Source organism: Somniosus microcephalus, chromosome 1, assembly GCF_052327205.1.
Source record: "Somniosus microcephalus isolate GS21.2 chromosome 1, FLI_Smic_1.0, whole genome shotgun sequence".
NCBI lineage: Eukaryota > Metazoa > Chordata > Chondrichthyes > Squaliformes > Somniosidae > Somniosus > Somniosus microcephalus.
The window spans coordinates 441,987,426-442,010,740 of record NC_140987.1 but is presented as its reverse complement, the minus strand read 5'-3'; the positions used below and the strand labels follow the sequence as shown (position 1 = coordinate 442,010,740).

The window sequence follows — 23,315 nt, the reverse complement described above, 5'->3', positions numbered from 1 at the left end:
ACAAGCCCCTCTACATCCATGGGAGTGGCACTCATCTCCATGGCAAAGGGTACACATTGATTTTGCTGGTCCGTTTAAGGACTCGATGTTTTTAATTGCGGTGGATGCACATTCAAAGTGGCCAGAGGTAATAAAAATGTCCTCAACCACCACAGAAAAAACTACCACAGTCTTACGAACCATATTCGCCAGAAATGGGCTGCCTGAACAGATTTGCTTCGACAATGGACCACAGTTTGTGTCTGAAGAGTTCCGGAGGTTCTTAAAGAACAATGGTGTTAAGCATTACACATCCGCCCCATATCATCCAGCCACCAATGGATTGGCTGAGAGGTTCGTTCAAACATTCAAGAAGGCTATCAAGGCAATGTGTAATGAAGACATACCCCTACAACACAAGGTGGATAACTTCTTGTTTGCCTACCGGAATGCGACACATGCGGTTACCAACCAAACTCCAGCCATGATGTTCTTCAATCGAAGACTAAGATGCCGCTTGGATTTGGTTAAGCCAAACATCAGAAGAGATGTGGAGAACAGGCAGTTTCAGAATATGAAAGAAAGGCAAACCAGGAGTTTCAAGATAGGTCAACCAGTTTTGGCCCGGGACTACCGCACAGAGAAATGGCAGCCAGGAACGATCTGCACATGGCAAGGACCTCTAATGTATACCGTGGACGTTGGGGAGAGCATTGTAAGACGCCATGCTGACCAGATTCTAGAGTCACTGGAAAACGTCAAATCTACACCACGATCCTATACACCTGGTGATGAAACCGAAGTACCAATTGCATCTACCTCAGAATCGGTGATATTGGAAGCAGACGAACCAAACAACGACGTTGATCCCGAATCAACTTTGCCAGAAGAACCTGATACCCCAAAGAGGCGTTATCCAGACAGAATCAGGAAGCCTCCTCAAAGACTGAATTTATAATTGATTAACTTCAGCTAATGTATATAGCAGCTGTAATTGTAAATATGTTATTTAATTATTAATCGAATGTTATGCACTGTTTAGCTAAAAGGGGAGGAATTGTAGTGTATGTACCTTGAAGAAGGAACTATATTCTGCAGCCCCTGTATACTGCAGTACCAGTAGTGACCCCCCCCTGCATATAAGCCTGTGTAGTAACTTTGTATAGTAGTTCCAGTTTTGTCTCCATTCAGTAAACACCTGCTTTAACCAACTCCTGCAGTCCGTGTCTCAATTACACACGGACGTTACATCTGCTATGAAGGCAGAGGATCCCGGTTGTGTAACAATAATGAGCTGAACCAGATATTCGCGTCTTTCGCACATGTGCTTCTTCAGTCTCTGCAAAGATGCAGCCTGATACAATATTAATAAGCTACTTTATTTCACAATAAAGTGGACATGAAGAATGGGAGGGTTGTGAGGGCAGTCAGATTTGCTACAGGCGACGCTCTTGCTGAGATGCAAATCATAGAATCATAGAAGGAGGCCATTCGGCCCATCATGTCTGTGCCAGCCGAAAAAGAGCTATCCAGCCTAATCTCACTTTCCAGCTCATGGTCCATAGCCTTGTACCTACAAGGTTACAGCACTTCAAGTGCATATCCATGTACTTTTTAAATGTACTCTGCCTCTACCACCCTTTCAGGCAGTGAGATCCAGACCCCCACCACCCTCTGGGTGAAAAATGTTCTCAACTCCCCTCTAATCCTTCTACCAATTACTTTAAATCTATATCCCCTGGTTATTGACCTCTCTGCTAAGGGAAATATGTCCTTCCTATCCATTCTATCTAGTCCCCTCATAATTTTATACACCTCAATCAAGTCTCCCCTCAGCCTTCTCTGTTCCAAAGAAAACAACCCCAGCCTATCCAATCTTTCCTCATAGCTATAATTCTCCAGTCCCAGCAACATCCTCGTAAATCGCCTCTGTACCCTCTCTAGTTCAATCACATCTTTCCTACCTGTAATGTGGTGACCAGAACTGGACGCAGTATTCTAGCTGTGGTCTAACTAGTGTTTTATAAAGTTCAAGCATAACCTCCCTGCTCTTATATTCTATGCCTCGGCTAATAAAGGCAAGTATCCCCGAATGCCTTCTTAACCACCTTATCTACCTGTCCTGCTACCTTCAGGGATCTGTGGACATGCACTCCAAGGTCCCTCTGTTCCTCTACACTTCTCAGTATCCTACCATTTACAGGAAACTTTTGATTAACCGGCACCTAAATAACCGGAAGTGTCGGTTAACCGGCAAAATTCAGGAGTAGGTTTTACTTCATATTTATTTGCCTTCTTCCATCTGTGCTGTGCAAGGGTGTGGCTGCAGCTGTTGCTAAGCTACAGAGACGCTTGAAACTTGTGTTCATTGTTCTACAGTTGTTGCTAAGCAACAGGGTTTGTTGCTTTATGCGGAGCTGTCAGCTCTCCCTATCTTTTACTATAGCGTTCGGTTATCCGGAATTTTTGATGAACCGGCGCCACGTCGGTCCCGTCCGTGCCGGATAAAAAAAAAGTTTCCTGTATTGTGTATTCCCTTACCTTGTTAGCCCTCCCCAAATGCATTACCTCACACTTCTCCAGATTGAATTCCATTTGCCACTTTTCTGCCCACCTGACCAGTCCATTGATATCTTCCTGCAGAGAAAAGATTAGAAATGCTGGAGAAGCCATTTTGTTTATGTCAAATAAGATGAAACACTGGTGTGGGCTTGCATGGCATGATCTTTATTTTATATTATTACACAAAAATATATTGTATGGATTGACTTAAGTGAGGGTGTAAGTTGAGGGGTCAGCAAGAACAGCATTGGAGAAATCAACAAGGGTTTCAACAGCAATGAGGATGAGGAATGGGTGGACGTGGGGGTAAGCGCTTTTGGAGATAGGTAGGATATGGGACTTGAAACAGAGTTGTAGATAGAACAGGATTCTGGAATTGTGTACAGCCTGGTTCAACCTGAGCAAAAAGCCAGGAAAGGAGATGGAGTTAGCGGTGAGGAGCCAATGGCACGTATCAGAAATTATTGCTTCTGTGTGCCTGATGTTTAACTGGAGGAAATTCTGCCTCTGTTAAATTGGCAAAGTGTCTATTGACACCACTGTATCAGCCGATGAATTGCAGGTGGGGCGGGACTTACAGCAAACGTTCTGTCTCACAGAAAAAATGTCTATTTATTCAGCAAACAGAGTCTATTTAAAGAGTCTCCAGGAATTAACAGCAAACAGAAATCATGGCCAAAAGTACAGCAAAGTCTCCCGATAAAAGCAGGATTATTTCTCCAGCAAAATGCAGTGAGTGGAGGATAGTTACATAATACAAATTATATGCATATAATCAGCAGTTTGGTCTCCAGCCATGATTGACAGGGGAATTGCTCAAATCATCTCCATTCTAGCCGGGACTAGTGGTGTCGCGATATGCAGCCCAGCTGGGGATTTGCAACATATATAATGGAAGATGGCCTAATGCCTATGTGTGTTGAGGGGTAGGTGCAACTTAAAAGAATGAGAGGTGATCTCATTGAAACATACAAGATTCTGAAGGGGATTGACAGGGTAGATGCTGAGAGGTTGTTTCCCCTGGTTGGAGTGTCTAGAACTAGGGGCCATAGTCTCAGGATAAGGGGTCGGCCATTTAAGACTGAGATGAGGAGGAATTTCTTCACTCAGAGGGTTGTGAATCTTTGGAATTCTCTGCCCCAGAGGGCTGTGGATGCTGAGTCATTGAGTATATTCAAGGCTGAGATAGATAGATTTTTGGACTCTAGGGGAATCGAGGGATATGGGGATCGGGCAGGAAAGTGGAGTTGAGGTCGAAGTTCAGCCATGATCTTATTGAATGGCGGAGCAGTCTCGAGGGGCCGAATGGCCTACTCCTGCTCCTAATTCTGATATTCTTATCACTTCAAGTACCTTCTTATTGTAATATAGATATTTTAAGTTATTCCAACCCAAAGTTTTCAGTACCGCAGGAATATGCAATTTAATATTGTCCTTTTTAATGGAACTATTACTTTTACTGGGGAATCTAATCATATTAAATGTAGTAGAGAGCTGTATTTTACAAAATAACTGATTTATTTGCCTACATAACACCAATCACTGCACTTCAAAAATAATTCTTTAAAGTGTTAAGACACTGTAAAATATAAGTATCATTGATAGGTAGGTAAAATGTACAAGAATTCTTCCTGCGAGCTCACAGTTTGCTCCTTTTATTACAGGGCCGCCACGTCAAGACTGGGCAGCTGGCAGCTATTAAGGTCATGGATGTCACAGAGGTGAGTTGTTTTTATTTTTTATGTGTGGTTATTTCTTAATGTAGTTTCATATGTTTTTATTATATTCAAAAAAAAAACAAATGGATTCGACATCTGGTGCCCTGTATGTACTCGTACGATGTGTAAATGAGGAAGTAACAGTAATATCCCCTTATGATTGGCGCGGGACATTTCTGTCTTTTGTATGTGTATTTCTTCAAAGCGGACCAAGTTAGCACAAGGTGAGGCGAGAATCACTGAAAATCGTTCATCTGCTTTATTACACAGACGGGTGGACTTGCAGAGATACAAAACCAAAAAACATGCCATGTGGTCCCATATCAGTGGGTCATCTTACATGACTTAAACAAGAGGTTTTCTAACGATCCTTCAGTATTGCTAACCACTTTGCCTATGTAAAGACCATTTCAGCTTCAACTATAACAAATCCTGACAACTAACACGTGGGCCTTATTTCACCTCCATGAGGGGTTGAAACATAGAAGATAGGAGCAGGAGTAGGCCATTCGGCCCCTCGAGCCTGCTCCGCCATTCAATGAGATCATGGCAGATCATCCAAACTCAGTACCCTGTCCCTGCTTTCTCCCCATATCCCTTGATCCCTTTAGCCTTAAGAAATATATCTAACTCCTTCTTGAATATATTTAATGAATTGGCCTCAACTGCCTTCTGTGGTAGAGAATTCCACAGGTTCACCACTCTCTGGGTGAAGAAATTCCTCATCATCTCAGTCCTAAATGGCTTACCCCTTATCCTTAGACTGTGACCCCTGGTTCTGGACTCCCCCGCCATCGGGAACATCCTCCCTGCATCTAGTCTGTCCAGTCCTGTTAGAATTTTATAAGTGTCAATGAGATCCCCTCTCATTCTTCTAAACTCCAGCGAGTATAAGCCCAATCGACCCAATCTCTCCTCATACGTCATTCCTGCCATCCCAGGTATCAGTCTGGTGAATCTTCACTGCACTCCCTACAGGGTTAATGTTTGTTGACAGTTCCGAGATAATGACTCCCCTATTGTTTCCAATTGTCCTGCGTAATGGTACCGATGTCTAGCCCAATGCACATCCTGCAAGTGCCTTCAGGCTGAGGCCTTCCTTTTCAAACCTTTGCAAATCCAGAGGGGGAAAAATTGGGTGAGTAGCGTCACCTGTTAGCGCCTAAAGAGGTAGTCAGTGGCTGTAGCGCCACTGGCTGCGCCTCCCGCGATATTCAGCAGGGGAGCTAATGGTGGCGTTAGCCTTTTGCGCTGCGCCGCCACCAATGACATCATCGGTGTGCGCAGCGCCCCATTCGCGCCCCGATCGCGATATTTGGTAGTGAACGCCGCTGTAGCGCTGTTCGCTACCTGCGCCCGGTTCACGGCGCAGGTAGCGAACGTTGGCAGCGGCGCAAGTTAAGGTGGAGGTGCGGGGCGGCCGCTTTTTCAGCGGCCGCCTGCCAGCACCTCCCGTCCCCGGCCTCCTGGTCCCCCCCCCCCCCCGCGGCATTGCCGGCTGTTTCCCGAGAGCCCGGCACTTCTCCTTGGTGCCGGGCTCTTTTGCCGGCACTCGCGATCGGGGCTCACGCTGTTGCAGGCCCCTCCCCCTTAACAGTGGGAGGAAGGCCTAAGAGGGACGCGGAGCGCCTCGAGCCGCGCCCCGTCTCCCTCTAGGGGCACTTCAACTGAATTTGCGGCGATCGCTAATGCGGCGATCGCGGCGCAAATTCCAGCACCCAGGCGAACTTTGCACCGCTTGGGCGCCTCAGGCCAATTTCTAGGCCACATTGTTTTAAAACCCAACACGTAAATGTAATTCTTATTTTCAAATCCTCTCTGTGGTCAAAAGAAATCTCAAAACGTGACAATGTGGTAGCGGCCGAAATTGGTGGCGGGTTGGGTGGGGAAGTTGTTATTTTTTGACAGTGGGTCGGGAACCCGCTGCCGTACGGCCCCCACGTGCCTTTCCCCCCGGTGCGTCTGTCATCGCGGAGCTGACCCGACCGGCAGCGGCGGCCAACCCAATTGAGATGATTATCAGGTAGTTTACAGGCACTTAAGAGCCTTTTTTCACTTACTTTTTAAATTTCCCTGCATGGCCACAGGATTCATGCAGCTCGGGAACCATGTCTGTCAACCTGAGGCGGGAGTTCAGTGGCCATTGCCCCAGCTGATTACTTGACAGCATCAACTGTACAGTAAAAGCTCCCACCTGACAGATGATTACTTTCCTCAGGCAGAAGCTGCTGCTCAGTTCATTTCCAGCACAGATTCTGCAGGCTGTAAGTGTTTCCAGTGAAGTCTTCATCCAGTGTCACCTCATTGGAAGAACTCTCTCACCACTGACAGAATGCTTCTGTCATCTGTGCTTTACCTGCCATCTATTCCATCAACATGGGTGCCATTTATACTCTCTCACCTTGGTCCTCAGAATCGGATTATGATGAGCCCCAATACCAGCAGTACCAATGACAACACCAACCTTCTCCGCATCACCTGATGCTGCACAGGACACAGGGCAACAGCACCCGACCACATTGCTGCTTGGGAGACCAGGGATGGCCTCAACATGGCCAGATTTAGTTAACTTTACGCTGTACACCCTGGCTGCCACATGATGCGCCAGGTTGGCACCACCCCACACCAACACCATAAAGCATCCCTACAATGACCAAGCCATCCCTTTCACATTCATCACCATTGCGGGGGGTACCGTTATGTCTCACCATTCACTGCAACTCACTAAGTCACTTCCAAAGGTGCACAAAAATCTGCCCAAGACGGGAAAGTGTTGAAAATAAAGATTTTTATGTTTGACACTACATTAACAGAAACTTTACATAAACATTGCATAAAACACACAAGTGCCTACCTTTGTGTGTTGTTAGTTGGTATGATTGCACTAGGATGAGGGTGAGTGTGAGGGGTGGCTAGCGAGATGGGGATGTGATAATGTAGTTAGAGAGAGAGGGATGGGTGGACGTGCAAGGTAAGTTGGTGTGAGTAAGGATGTGCAGGAGCAGGGTAGGGAAGGCAGAGTGATGGGGATGTGATGAGAGGCACAGCAGGATGAAGCTGAGTGTGGCTTTGTACTAACGTTTCCTGATCTAATGGGGTCATTGAAAGGTTTGCGGCACTGCACCCAGATCCTCCTAACCACATCCCTGCTTGTTACTTCCTCTGCAATCTGCAACCAGTCTGTCTTGGTCTCCTGGGGAGGTCTCTTCCTCCCATCGGAAGGGAAGAGGACCTCCCTGCGTGCTCTGAGTCCCCCCATAAGCATATGGAGGGAGTCATCGGAGAACCTGGGTGCAGCCCTCTGCCTTTGTGCAGTCATTGTCAGTATTTGCAACACTCCAATGCTGTAGTAGATTAAACTTCAAATGTAATGTGGCCAGGGTCCCTTTAAGGATCCCGGCTGAAAACGCGTCATGAATGACGTCACCAGACCCGCTCCATCTAATTGGGCCGGGTAAGGTGATGGGCAGGGCTTAATGGGCCCCATTAAGGTAAGTTCATTTTCAGCAGCGGGATGGAGCCAGTCGCGGGGTCGCGACCCGCCACGGACACCGGCCGCACCGCACCTGCCCAGGTAGGCAATATTCCGGTCAATATGTCTGTTCGAAACAAAAACTCATGTCTTTGAAAGTTTTGGTTTCATTAAGGAAAGATTTGTTGTTACTGAATTACAACAGTTTTAAAGGGACATTATCATTAGGAATTTGTGGATTACAGGCTGGAAGTTTTCCTAAATGAAGGCTGTATTGTTTAACCTTAGAAGGTTCTTTGAATAATGGACTGCCATGTCACTGCTGACAACCACTGAAACTGCTCTAACCATAGTCACATTTTCACTTACCTCAGCAGGCCAGCAATAAAATAATCTTAGCCCGACTTATTTTGGTTTTTCACTGCTGTTCAATAATAGAATGAATAAAGAAAGTGAACAAGAAAGAAATTGCGTTTCTGTCGCACCTTCAGCAACCTCAGGAGGCCTCAAAGCATTTTCCATCCAATGAAGTACGTTTTGAAGTGCAGTCTCTGTTGTAATGTCGGAAACATGGTAGCCAATTTGCTCACAGCCAAGTCCGACAAACAGCAATGAGATAAATGACCAGATTTTGTTTTTTTTTTAAGCCCTGTTGGTTAAGGGATAAATGTTAGCCAAAACACTGGGAGAACGCCCCTGCTTTCCTCCAAATAGAGCCTCGGGGTCTTTTTAAACCTACCTGGGAGGGCAGACGGAGCCTCAGTTTATCGTCTCGTCCCAAAGATGGCACCTCCGGCATTGCAGCACTAAAGGGTCAGCCTAGATTCTGTGCTCAAGTCTCTGGAGTGGGACTTGAACTCATAATTTTCTAGACTTGGAGGCAAGAGTGCCACCCACTGAGCCAAAGCTGATACCTTGAAAGACAATCTCAAAGTTTTGCAACGGCACATAAAATATGATGTTTCATTCTGCTCCAAACACAATCCAATACTTGCTGAGAGACCTAATGCCAGTTTTCAAAATTATGAAAGGTTTTGACAGGGTAAGATTTTTTCCCTTGGTTGCTGGATTAGTAATGAGGGATAAGGGAGATGGGCTGAAGATTAATACTGGAAGAATGAAAAGAGGAAGATTTTTTTTCACACAGGGCCATTAGAACATGGAATGCATTACCACAAGTGGCTGCTTAAGTGCAGACCATAACATCATTTAAAAGTGAATTGGATAAATATTTGAAAATCCACAACATAAAAGGATATAGGGAAAGGTAAGGGAAATGGGATTGGAATATATTGCCGGCTGGTGCGGTGGGTGCTGACTCGCTCTGTGCCTACAACAGGGAGCTGGACTGGTTCTTGACTGGGGCAGAGGTCGCATCATATAGAAAGTAAATGTCTTTATAGAGAACATGTGGTCCATGTGATCTCCTGGACTGGTTTCGATTGCCTGAGGGAACGGGTGAAAATTTTTCCGAGGAATTTATTCCCTTATTGGCCCTGGGTTTTATCGCTTTTTGCCCCTCTCACAAGATTGCATGGTGGGGGATGGGGGCGCAGTGTGGGGTAGGGGAGAGGCAGGAAGTGTCTCGTGATGATGTTCCGGCCATTATGGGGTGTGGGGCAGGCTTGATGGACCAGCTGGTCTCTTCCTGCCCGTCAATTTTGTATATTTATACGTTCGTAGACCCCCTCCTATTAAAGAGCTAGCAACAGTAGCTCAACATTGACTCCAGACCCCATGATGTTTCATGGCTTCAGGTCAAGCAAGGGCAAGGAAAACTCTTGCTGATTACCACCTACCGCCCTCCCTCAGCTGATGTATCAGTACTCCTCCATGTTGAACACCGCTTGGAAGAAGCACTGAGGGTAGCAAGGGCACAGAATGTACTCTGGGTGGGGAACTTCAATGTCCATCACCAAGAGTGGCTCGGTAGCACCACTACTGACCGAGCTGGCCGAGTCCTGAAGGACTTAGCTGCCAGTCTGGGCCTGCGACAGGTGGTGAGAGAACCAACACGAGGGAAAGCCCACTTAACCTCGTCCTCACCAAACAAATTGTCGCAGGTGCATCTGTCCATGACAGTGACCAACGCATTGTGGAGACAATGTCCCATCTTCACACTGAGGTCACCCTCCATCATGTTGTGTGGCACTACCACCGTGCTAAATGGGATAGATTCAGAACAGATCTAGCAGCTCAAAACTGGGCATCCATGAGGTGCTGTGAGCCATCAGCAGCAGCAGAATTATATTCCACCACAATCAGTAACCTCATGGCCTGGCATATCCCTCACTGTACCATTACCATCAAGCCAGGGAACCAACACTGGTTCAATAAGGAGTGAGGAAGAGCATGCCAGGAGCAGCACCAGGCATACCAACCAGGTTGCCAACTTGGGGAAGCTGCAACACAGGACTACGTGCACACTAAAAAGCAGAAGCAGCATGCTATAGACAGGGCTAAGCAATCCCACAATCAACAGATCAGATCAAACCTCTGCAGTCCTGCCACATCCAGTCGTGAATGGTGGTGGATCATTAAACAACTAATGGAAGCAGGAGGAACCATGCATATCGCCATCCTCAATGATGGTGGCGCCCAGCACGTGAGTGCAAAAGACAAAGCTGAAGCATTTGCAGCCATCTTCAGCCAGAAGTGCCGAGTGGATTATCCATGTCGGCCTTCTCCTGAGGTCCCCACCACCACAGAAGCCAATCTTCAGCCAATTCGATTCACTCCACGTGATATCAAGAAACGGCTGAGCACACTGGATACAGCAAAGGCTATGGGCCCCGACAACATCCCGGCTGTCGTGCTGAAGACTTGTGCTCCAGAACTAGCCGTGCCTCTAGCCAAGCTGTTCCAGTACAGCTACAACACTGGCATATATCCGACAATGGGAAAAACTGCCCAGGCATGTCCTGTCCACAAAAAGCAGGACAAATCCAATCCAGCCAATTACCGCCCATCAGTCTACTCTCAATCATCAGCAAAGTGATGGAAGGTGTCATCGACAGTGCTATCAAGCAGCACTTACTCACCAATAACCTGCTCACTGATGCTTAGTTTGGGTTCCACCAGGACCACTCGGTTCCAGATCCCATTAATGCCTTGGTCCAAACATGGACAAAAGAGCTGAATTCCAGAGGAGAGGTGAGAGTGACTGCCCTTGACATCAAGGCAGCATTTGACCGAGTCTGGCATTAAGGAGCCCTAGTAACACTGAAGCCAATGGGAATCGGGGGAGAAATCTTTCCACTGGCTGGAGTCATACCTAGCACAAAGGAAGATGGTTGTGGTGGTTGGAGGTCAATCATCACAGCCCCAGTACAGCACTGCAGGAGTTCCTCAGAGCAGTGTCCTAGGCCCAACCATCTTTAGCTGCTTCATCAATGACCTTCCCTCCATCACAAGATCAGAATTGGGGATGTTCACTGATGAATGCACAGTGTTCAGTGCCATTCGCAACTCCTCAGATAATGAAGCAGTCCATGCCCACATGCAACAAGACCTGGATGACCTTCAGCCTTGGGCTGATAAGTGGCAGGTAACATTCAAGCCACACAAGTGCCAGGCAATGACTATCTCCAACAAGCGAGCGTCTAACCACTGCCCCTTGTCATTCAACGACATTACCATCACCGAATCCCCCACCATCAATATCCTGGGGGTCATCATTGACCAGAAACTTAACTGGACCAGCCACATGAATACAACAAGAGCAGGTCAGAGGCTGGGTTTTCTATAAGGCACAAGTAAGAAGTATGATGGAATACTCTCCACTTGCCTGGATGAGTGCAGCCCCAAGAACACGTAAGAAGCTCAACACCATCCATGACAAGGCAGTCCACTTGATTGGCACCCCATCCACCACCTTAAACATTCACTCCCTCCACCACCGGCGTACCGTGGCTGCAGTGTGTACCATCTACAAGATGCTCTGCAGCAACTCGCCAAGGCTTCTTCGGCAGCACCTCCCAAACCCGCGACCTCTACCACCTAGAAGGACAATGGCAGCAGGCGCATGGGAACACCACCACCTCCAAGTTCCCCTCCAAGTCACACACCATCCTGACTTGGAAGTATATCGCCGATCCTTCATCGTCGCTGGGTCAAAATCCTGGAACTCCCTCCCTAACAGCACTGTGGGAGTACCTTCACCACACGGACTGCAGCGGTTCAAGAAGTCGGCTCACCAGCACCTTCTCGAGAGCAATTAGGGATGGGCAATAAATGCTGGCCTTACCAGCAATGGCCACATCCCATGAATGAATAAAAACAACCACAGGCTAAATGTGCAGTAATTTTGAGAGATCTGCACAAACGTCTGTGTGCTGCTGATTTAGTTGAAGGCATTCGCATGCACCATTGGTGATGGTACACTATTTACAGAAAGCACCAAACCAAGGAGAATTGCACAACTCCCAAGAAGCCTTTATCAGTCTTTGATTTTACAGGCTGAATTATTTTAGAATTATTCTGATGAAATGTGGATCATGGAGCTTTACTGCTTGGAAAATATTTTTCACTTTAAGCCAATTTAACGGGCATGTAATTGGTGAGGTTGATTGACAAAGGTGAATGGTATTAATTACTGGTTTACTTCAGTTTATGTTACAGCAGGAGAATGTAAAAATGACTAAGATTTTACTTTTACTCAAAAAAAAGTGTTCAAGCTATCCTGTTGATTATTATAGTTATGTACAGCACAGACCAGATTAAAATTGACAACGTGCTCACCTCTGCGGCTGTAGAGCTTGCGTGTTGATTGTGTGTGACCTCTGCACATATCGGTAGGAGACTGGGTGAGCTGTAACGCTCACCATAGCTGAGGAAATGCTTTTTCAGGGCAGGAAAAGCTGATGGGACAGTTGGTGTTTATCTGTCAAGAATTTAGCTACAGCAATTGTATAGTTGGTATGTATATCTCGTACTGTACACAAACAGCTTACGGCCCCCATGTAATACAAGCCAATTTGTTTGCATGTTTACTTTGTTTTTTTTGTGCTATAGAATAGACCACAAGCCCAAAATAGAGTACATATGTTTATTCAAAGCATTTGGGGTTTTATCAAGGCAGATTAACTGCATAGTCACATAAACTGTGGCTGATCGGTCGTTAATAATCTTTGTGCACACATCATTTTTTTTTAGCCTTTTGAATTTCTCAAAGTGGATTTTGGGAGTGCATCGTATGCTGGTAAGATTACCGCCTTCTGTAATTGGTCAGTGCAGCCATCAATCACTATTGGACTGCACCAATGATTGGCAGGCTAGCCTTACAGCCTTACCCATCAATCGACATAACTGTTAATTGAAGAAAAAGTAGTTAGCCAATGGGCAATGAAAGCATCAATCACTGCTGTGGCACCTTGTTGATTGACGGAGTGAGTTCTCCATTAAAGCTGTAGGTCCCATCACCCCTCATCCCAGCAATGAGTTCCCATCCCCATTCAGCCACCCATCCCTGAATGCTTCACTCCTCATGTTTGGTGAGGCAGATCCCGACTTTGTTATCATATTCCTGGATGAAAATAGTTAGATCCTAGGATTACTTCTGGGATGAAGAGGATTTTTGGCTCAATCTGCAGCAAGCTATCAAGGGACAGCAAAGGGAGTATATTTATTTAGATGTCCGCTGAGGGAGATTGTAGCCATTGCTTTGAACTGCAAAGAACACATGACCGATAGTTATGAAAATAGGGATATAATGTGGGTAAATTGATGGTTAGAAATTATGCTGCAGAAAATCCCTCTTTTCTGCTTAGCTCTACTTCAGAATCTGCTAACAGATAAAAGTGAATCATGAGACTTCCTGCCACACCAGGCTGCTCCTGCTGTGTCACATCATTTCCTCTTCATCGAATGCACATTGCAATGTCTTGCTCCTCTTTCTCACACAGCATCCTTCCTCTCTTTCACAGGAAGCGAGGATCTGGGTCATTTTCCTCTCACTGTTAAGTTAATGGGAAAGTGGTTAGAATTGGGTTTTAAAATGATGACTCGCTCCCGATATTTTAATTGCACTTGATAGAGCAAGCGGTCATTACCAGCTAAAACAAACAAAAGCCCCTGCAGTGAATGAAACGTCCCTGTGATTGAAAGCTGTGTGCCAGCATACAATTCTTTCGAGCTTCCTTCACCGAGTGTTTGAATCCTCACTTGACTGTTCGTATTAGCAGTCTACATTGTGCACTCAGTTTGACAAAAAAGGGGAGAACAGGGCGTTCACTTAATGTGTGGTTGGTTTTCATCTCTCGACTGTGGGCACAGAAGATCAGCCATCATCCAGGTCAAACTGAAATGTGGTGAGAGATGACTTGCCGATGATCCCGGCTGAGATGGTTGTACTTTTATCGAACACTCATTCACTGGCTCCAATTGTCTGATCTTCATATCTTTTCACAAGCAACTTTGCTTCACCACAGCTTTTCACCCCATAACCTGCCAATGTGTAAATACATCCCTTGTCCCACCTCGTTAATCTCATAGCCCTCCATCCTTTCCACACCTGTTATTAGGCTCTCCCACATGGCAGCTGTCTTTCATTCTGCCAGCGCATTTCATAGAAACATAGAAACATAGAAGACAGGAGCAGGAGTAGGCCATTTTTAATCCGTTTCATTTCCTTGCTTTTTTTCCAGTTCTGACGAAGGGTTTCAACCCGAAACGTTGACTCCGTTTCTCTCTCCACGGATGTTGCGCTGGCCTGCTGAGCGTTTCCAGCGTTTTCTATTGTTATTTCTGTTATTAGCCTATCTGGTTGCAGTCTGTTTGCCGTGGTTATTGTCAACATCCCAAGCTGCACGTATGCTACCCCACTAGAAGCACCACTTTCAGTTTGAGTGCACTTGAGGTGGGCTCGTGCCTTCATATTCTTGCCCACTTGCCCCACTTTTCCAGGCAGGGCACGGCACAGGAACTAAATGGTTAATTATGGCACGTACCATTCTGTCTGTCCCAGACACAAGTTGAGGGAGAACCCGGGGGGCGGGGGTGGGGGAGCATTTGCAAAATGACTGAAACACCTTTTTCGAAAGGAATACAATTAATACAGAGCATCTCAGGATGGAATCAAATTACATTTAGAAAACAGGCAAGACTATTCCTTTTGTACAGAGCAGTTTTGTTTATGAGCCAAGCAGAGCTTTCCGTGTTAGAAATCTGGAGAAATTCCATTGTGGAGACTGGGTGATTTCCCAACTTCATGAGGGGACTTTATTTTTGTGTGTAATCCATCAATCACAACTTTCTTTTCTCCTTTTGTCTGCTGGTGCAGCTGGTGAAGGAGACAAGACCAGTTGGTGGATGGTCTTGTTCCTCTGGCATGAGCTGTTGTTTGTCATGCCATCGGCCTTTTCTTCCTTCACCTGTTTGTTCCTGCAGCAGCCAGTGGCCAATCCACAAAAGGCACATTTTGAAAGAGGCCACTTGTGCCAATAGAGTACACGATATATCCAGAATAATCCAATGGAGGCCAAGGAAAATGGCCACCCAACACGATGTCTGCTGGAGGGACATTAGCATAGTTACAGAGGATTACATAGGACATACGGCACAGAAACAGGCCATTCGGCCCAACCAGCCCATGTCGGAGTTTATGCTCCACTCGAGCCTCCTCCTGTCTTTCATTTGGAACTTCCTTTGAATGTTGAATATTTTTTTAAAGGTGGAAAGGGCTGAAAAATGTATTGATTCACTGCATTTTATTTTGTAATGTTTATCTAGCCTCCCATTAAATGCCTCTATACTGTTTGCTTCAACCACTCCCTGTGGTAGCGAGTTCCACACTCTCACCACTCTCTGGGTAAAGAAGTTTCTTCTGAATTCCCTATTGGATTTCTTGGTGACTATCTTATATTGATGGCCTCTAGTTTTGCTCTTCCCCACAAGTGCAAACACTCTCTCTGTGTCCACTCTATCAAAATCTTTCATCATTTTAAAGACCTCTATTAGGTCACCCCCCAGCCTTCTTTTTCCAAGAGAAAAGAGACCCAGCCTGTTCATTCTTTCCTGATATGTATACCCTCGCATGTGGTGAAGCGAAGTGGCTCATGAAAAGATTTGAAGGTCATACACCTCGAGCGAAGCATATGCGCTGAAAACCAGCATTTCCGATCTGTCAAGAAAGCTCTTGACAGATCGGACGCCTGCCCTGGAGAAGGGCCTCTGCGGGCAGAGAGTTCCGCTTTTTGGAGAACCTCCGCCCACAGAAAACCCTTAGAAATCTTACGCCTGGTAAAAGCATAAGGTGTAAGGGCTGCTTTTACCAGCATACGGGTTTTAAAAAGTTTTAAAAAAATGTTTTTTCACTCATTTATAATTTTAAAATAATTTTAAAAAGGTAAGTTTATTTTTAGCCCTGTAAAAAACTTTAATTATTTTTTCAAAAAATTACATTTTTGTTAAAATACTTAATTTAATGTAATTTTAACTCATTTTAAAAACGTGATGGTTTTTTAAAATGTATTTAATGTTTTTGTGTCTTTTTGGAGTGATCTCCATTCACACTTTTGACAGGCCTATCTTCTTTCATTGGCTGGCCTGGCCCACGTGATCCCAGGGACGATTGCGAACCGCCTGCGCCCCTGGGATACCTGGGCCCTGCACATTTTGACCATGGACAGACCCAGGAGCGGAAGTGTCCAGACCTCGGGAGCCCTCAGGTAAGTTCGTAGATTTTTTTTTCCAGATCGGAAGCCTCCGCACGCAGGAAGCCTCCGATCGGAAATTATGGGCCATTATTTTTTTTCCCCAAAAATTACATTTTTGTTTAAAATATTTAATTAAATGCCATTTTAATTCATTTTAAATATGTAATGCTTTTTAAAAATGTATTTCATGTGTTGGTGTATTTTTTAAGTGATCCCCATTCATACTTATTGGAGTTCCGTACGTGCAGAACTCCGATAAGTATGAATGGGGATTCCCTTCTTTTATTGGTTGGGCCGGCTCACATGATTGCAAGGGTGCCTACGAACCGCCTGCGCCCCTGAGATACGTGGGGGCTCTGCCTGCGCAGACCCGGAGAGGCCCAGGATCGCGAGTCTCCGTATTTCCCGGGCCACCAGGTACATTCGTAGAATTTTTGCAGGTTGGAGGCGTCCACCCACGGGGAAGCCTCCGATCGCAAATGTTGGCCCAATATATCAGTGCTGTACTCCTTCCTTCATCTACACTGGACTCTTCTAGTTCTGTTAAAGCCGGCCAAACAGATTTTTGATACGCTCGTGGATTGCTTGTGACGTTGCTTGCGGTATGTCGGGTGATTTGCGGTTTTATCATCACAGCAGCGTCATACTGCGCAACACACCATGTATTATTCTGCTGCTGAGGCGCGGTTATCATTTTCCTGCTGTGTCATTTAAGGCCATGAAATCTACTTGCTGTAAATATGCAGAGTTTGAGACCATCTAGCATTTAGCTTGTGATGAAATATTCCATTCATCACTCATCAGTATTTCTCTGCCTGTGACTGTGGTTGGTTTCAGTTTCATTTCCATTGTATTGTACTGTGTGTAGGGCTCTGCCCATACCTGGCTCCTATGTAAGCTGGCCCAGCCTGCAGCACATCCAGTATGGCAGACCTCTGGATGGAAGATACATTCTCCTCTGTGTGTTACCTTCTAAGTCAATAAAAGCCTTGTTTTGTTTCGCTAACATCGAGTCTCGGATTTATTGAGGCACATCATAGCTGTTGCTTGGTGAGGGATGTTCGCAAGATTGGAAGGTGCTGGCAAACATTTGGCTCGAGGTACTTCATTGGCTGTAAAGTGCTTTGGGACGTCCTGAGGTTGTGAAAGACGCTATAGAAATGCAAGTCTTTCTTCCTTTTCCTTTTTTTTTACATACTTTGACAGTATGATGTGTGCCAACTGACATGTGACAGATGCTCGCCAAACCTTTATAGGGATAGACTGTCAACCCACTGCCCTCCTGGTGTGGTTTGATTCATGGATTTAGTAGGGAAGCAACTGTAGCACTTTTATTACATTTTTATCTGTCTGAATATCAGAAACTATACTTTAAAACCATGTAGAATCTTAAACACAACATTCAACATGGTGGTACCGTGAGGAATCTGCAAAAATGACAGAAAGTAGGAACATTAAAAACAGAAAATGCTGGAAATACTCAAGAGGTCAGGCAGCATCTGTGGAGAGAGAGAAACAGAGTTAACGTTTCAGGTCGATGACTGATGTTCCGACGAAAGGTCATCGACCTGAAACGTTAACCCTGTTTCTCTCTCCACAGGTGCTGCCTGACCTGCTGAGTATTTCAAGCGTTTTCTGTTTGATATTTCAGGTTTCCAGCATCCACAGTATTTTGCTTTTGTTTGAGTAAGTAGGTGCAGTTGTCTGAGAAAGTTCCTCAAAGAACATAAGAAATAGGAGCAGGAGTCGGCCATTTGGGATCATGGCTGATCTTCTACCTCAACTCCACTTTCCTGAACTATTCCCACATCCCTTGATTCCCTTAATATTCAAAAATCTATCGATCTCTGTCTTGAATATACTCAACGACTGAGCCTTCACAGCCCTCTGGGGTAGAGAATTCCAAAGATTCACCACCCTCTGAGCGAAGACATTTCTCATCTCAGTCCGAAATGGCCGACCCCTTATTCTGAGACTATGATACCTGATTCTAGACTCCCCAGCCAGGTGAAACATCCTCCCTGCATCTACCCTGTCAAGCGTTGTAAGAATTTTGTACGTTTCAATGAGATCACCTCTCATTCTTCTAAACTCCAGAGAATATAGGCCTAGTCTACTCAATCTCTCCTCATAGGACAATCCCCCCATCCCAGGAACCAAGGTTGTCATCGCAGCTGCTCAGTCTCTTGCCAGAGGTCTCAATGTTTCTTCTGTAACAATTGCATTCTGGGAGGAAGCTAAGGAGGACTCTAACTAGTCATAGAGTCTAGAAGCTAAGGTGGACTCTGACTAGTTGTCTGAAAGCAGACAGAAGAGTTTGACAGGAATGCATTGCGCACATGCCTCCGCCCAGAGCCACTCTCCTACAGAGACAGATTGAGCTAACATGATATATAAATTCTTTGTCTTTGTGTACACTTCCTATTCATTTTTTACCATTAAAAATGAAAATGGAAACTGCCTATGTAAACTTTCCAAGCTGCAGTTACACCCTCCCATCAGTAGTGGCACTGTAGCACCTCAGTTTTGCTACTCCCAGCTCTTAAGCCCATATGGCAGCGAAACTCCAAGGCTCCCAATTCTGCTTCCTTAATTCCCGGATGTTTTTGCATTGAACCGTTAAAAAATATCAAATCAAAGTATATAAAATAAGAATAGAAATACATCGAATTTACAGCACAGAATAAAGGCCATTCGGCCCAACTGGTCTATGCCGGTGTTTATGCTCCACACGAGCCTCCTCCCACCCTACTTCATCTCACCCTATCAGCATATCCTTCCATCCCTTTCTCCCTCGTGTACTTATCTAACCTCCCCTAAATGCATCTATGTTAATCGCTTCAACTATTCCATGTGATAGCAAATTCCACATCCTAACCACTCTCCAGATAAAGAGGTTTCTCCTGAATTCCTTATTGGATTTATTAGTGACTATCTTATTATATATATATATATATGACCCCTAGTTTTGTGATCACAAGTGAAAAATAGACCGTATGACATTAAATAGGATCTCTCGCTCTCTTTTTTAAATATATATGGGGTTTCTCACAGACTGTACTGAGCTGATAGCTTGCACCAGATGTTTAGCATAAAGATAAACACAGATTGATAAATAATTGAGTGCTGAAGGCTCTTCTGACTTTTGGATGACCCACCAGTGTCACTGTTGACTCCCTTCTGATTATATTGTGCTGCAATCTATTTGAGCTCCACAGAGCTTTAACCAGGGTTCACGTTATACAGTTTTAGAATAGGCGGCTGGGACTTCCTGCAGTCGGTAATTACACGTGTCAATCTCATATTTTCTGATAGAAACAGCGGCTGCTCCCTGCCTTCAGGTGCTGGGATTATTTAAACAATGCTGCAAAAGACAAATAGAAAGATAGGGGAGAACGTGCATTTCTATCGCGCCTTTCGCAACGCCAAAGCGCTTTACAGCCAATGAGGTGCTGTTTGAAGTGTAGTCACTGTTGTAATGCAGGAAAAGCGGCAGCCAATTTGTGCACAGCAAGCTCCCACAAACAGCAATGAGATAACGCCAATTGCGCTGATTGCAACTTACGCTTAAAATTCTGCGATCTTTTAGAAACATAGAAACATAGAAGATAGGAGCAGGAGTAGGCCATTCGGCCCCTCGAGCCTGCTCCGCCATTCAATGAGATCATGGCTGATCATCCAAATTCAGTACCCTGTCCCTGCTTTCTCCCCATATCCCTTGATCCCTTTAGCCTTAAGAAATATATCCAGCTCCTTCTTGAATATATTTAATGAATTGGCCTCAACTGCCTTCTGTGGTAGAGAATTCCACAGGTTCACCACTCTCTGGGTGAAGAAATTCCTCCTCATCTCAGTCCTAAATGGCTTACCCCTTATCCTTAGCCTGTGACCCCTGATTCTGGACTCCCCCGCCATCGGGAACATCCTTCCTGCATCTAGTCTGTCTAATCCTGTTAGAATTTTATAAGTTTCAATGAGATCCCCTCTCATTCTTCTAAACTCTAGCGAATATAAGCCTAATCGACCCAATGTCTCCTCATACGTCATTCCTGCCATCCCAGGTATCAGTCTGGTGAATCTTTGCTGCACTCCCTCCATGGCAAGAACATCCTTCCTCAGATAAGGCGACCAAAACTGCACACATTACTCAAGGTGTGGTCTCACCAAGGCCCTGTACAACAGCAGCAAGACATCCTTGTTCCTGTACTCGAATCCTCTCGCTACGAAGGCCAACATTTGCGCCGGTTACACCAATATCAGGGGAATGGCGCCAAAAAGAACAGCGAGACCAAGCGGAAACTCCAGGCCCATGTTCAGAGTGATGTTTCGCATAAACACAATGGCCCAGACTTTTGCTGTCAAAATAACGGTGAGGCTAATGGCGCTCGCCGTTATTTAAGCGTAAATGGTACAGAAGCTCCAGGTCGAGGGGCAGATGCAGTCTAAGGATAAGGTGGTAAGCCATTTAGGACAGAGATGAGGAATTTCTTCACCCAGAGAATGGTGAACCTGTGGAATTCTCTACTACAGAAGGCAGTTGAGGCCAATTCATTAAATATATTCAAGGAGGAGTTAGATATATTTCTTAAGGCTAAAGGGATCAAGGGATATGGGAAGAAAGCAGGGACCGGGTACTGAATTTGGATGATCAGCCATGATCGCATTGAATGGCGGAGCAGGCTCGAGGGGCCGAATGGCCTACTCCTGCTCCTATCTTCTCTGTTTCTATGTTTCTATGCAGAGGTAAATGCCAACACCCAAAAGTTGCTGTCCGAGTTGCACGAGCTCTGCCATTAGCTTTGCGAATATGGCACCTCTGTGTCTGCTTTATCATTGACATGCATTGAATGTGGTGAAGATGCTGTATCTGTGTCGTAGACACAAACTAAACCCACCGCAGAAAGTTAAGTTGTCGTTACAAGTGCAGTTACCCTTCTAACGACGTGCTAACTGTTCATTACTGCCAACTACCTGTCTGGCACCGACAATTAACTATTAGAAGTGTGGCATCTCATTCCTTCAGGTTTTCATTGTTGTTAGAGATTTTTAAAATTTCAAATTATTATTTTAGACTCCTAGAAATTTACAACACAGAAGGAGGCCATTCAGCCCATCGTGTCTGTGCCGGCCGAAAAAGTGCTATCCAGCCTAATCCCACTTTCCAGCTCTTGGTCCGTAGCCTTTCATTTTTAAATGCGATGTGGGTTTCTGCCTCTACCACCCTTTCAGGCAGTGAGTTCCAGACTCCCCAGAACCTTCTGGGTGTAAAAAGGTCTCCTCAACTCCCCGCTAATCCTTCGACCAATTACTTTAAATCTATGCCCCCTGATTATTGACCCCTCTGCTAAGGGAAATAGGTCCTTCCTATCCACTCTATCTAGGCCCCTCATAACATTATACACCTCAATCAAGTCTCCCCTCAGCCTTCTCTGTTCCAAAGACAACAACCCCAGCCTATCAAATCTTTCCTCATAGCTAAAATTCCCCAGTCCAGGCAACATCCTCGTAAATCTCCTCTGCACCCTCTCTAGTGCAATCACATCCTTCCTGTAATGTGGTGACCAGAACTGCTCGCAGTACTCTAGCTGCGACCTAACTAGTGTTTTATACAGTTGAAGCATAACCTCCCTGCTCTTATATTCTATGCCTCGGCTAATAAAGGCAAGTATCCCGTATGCCTTCTTAACCACCTTATCTACCTGTCCTGCTACCTTCAGGAATCTGTGCATTTTGTGGATCGGTAATTTTCTTAATCTACTTTTCCTTTCTCTCTTAATCCAATCTTTCTTTCCCTCCCTTTATTTCTCTCTCTATACTTGATATGACGTTGAATTCACCCACTCTAATTCAGCCTCCTTCTTCATCACTCGCTCTGTTTATTTCTCACTTCTTCAATCTGATTGGTTAAGGGTTGGGGGGGGTTACACAATTGCTTGCTCGGGTTCCCTCGTCGCGGCATTATCAGCTCACACTTCCAGCAGCTTTCCACACCAACATTTTCAATAACCTAAATCAAATCAAATCAAATCAAATCAACTTTTATTGTCATTGTTAGTGCACAAGTGCAGTACAACGAAATGTAGGCTTGCGGCTCCCGAGAGTGTACATTTAGATTAAGACATTTAAACATTCAACATACATTTGGCTTGTAATACATTAACATAAACATAACCATAATAAAGTGCATTGGCAGATGTGCAGGCTTTAGAGTTTATTTGTGGAGTTCAGTAGGATGACAGCCGTGGGAAAGAAGCTGTTCCTAAATCTGGTCGTACGGGTGCGAATGCATCTGTAGCGTCTCCCAGATGGCAGGAGGGCGAACAGACTGTGGCTGGGGTGGGTAGGGCATTTGATGATGGACCGTGACCTCCGTAAACAGCGTTTCTGGTATATGTGCTCTATGGTTGGTAGCCGGGTGCCGGTAATGCGTTGGGCAGTTTTGACTACCCGCTGCAGGGCTTTCCGGTCATAGTAGCTATAGCTGCCATACCATACTGTGATACAGTTTGTCAGGATGCTCTCTATTGTGCAGCGGTAAAAGTTAGAGAGGATCAGGGGTGACAGGTTACATCCCTTCAGCCTCCTTAGGAAATATAGGCGCTGCTGGGCCTTCTTCACCAGAGAGGAGGTATTGAGGGACCAGGAGAGGTCTTCCGTGATGTGGACTCCGAGGAACTTAAAGCTGTCCACCCTTTCCACCACAGCCCCATTGATGTGGATGGGGGCGTGACTTCCGCCTTTAGACTTCCTGAAGTCCACAATGATTTCTTTGGTTTTCTTGATGTTAAGGGCCAGGTTGTTATCGGCGCACCACTTCACGAGATGCTGGACCTCCTCCCTGTAGGCTGACTCATCGTTGTTGGTGATCTGGCCTACTACCGTGGTATCATCCGCAAACTTGATGATGGTTTTGGAACCATGAACAGCCAC

The 23,315-nt window shown here is 45.5% G+C and overlaps 1 protein-coding gene across 1 annotated transcript in view; it reads left to right on the top strand.

Moving 5' to 3' along the window:
• The window catches only part of LOC147125344 (mitogen-activated protein kinase kinase kinase kinase 4), a 407,092-nt gene that overhangs the window by 83,438 nt on the left and 300,339 nt on the right, over positions 1-23,315 (top strand). Inside the window, exon 3 of the mRNA XM_086001780.1 lies at positions 4,206-4,262. Coding sequence (XP_085857906.1) covers positions 4,206-4,262 — 57 coding nt within the window. The remainder of the gene's footprint in view (positions 1-4,205; positions 4,263-23,315) is intronic.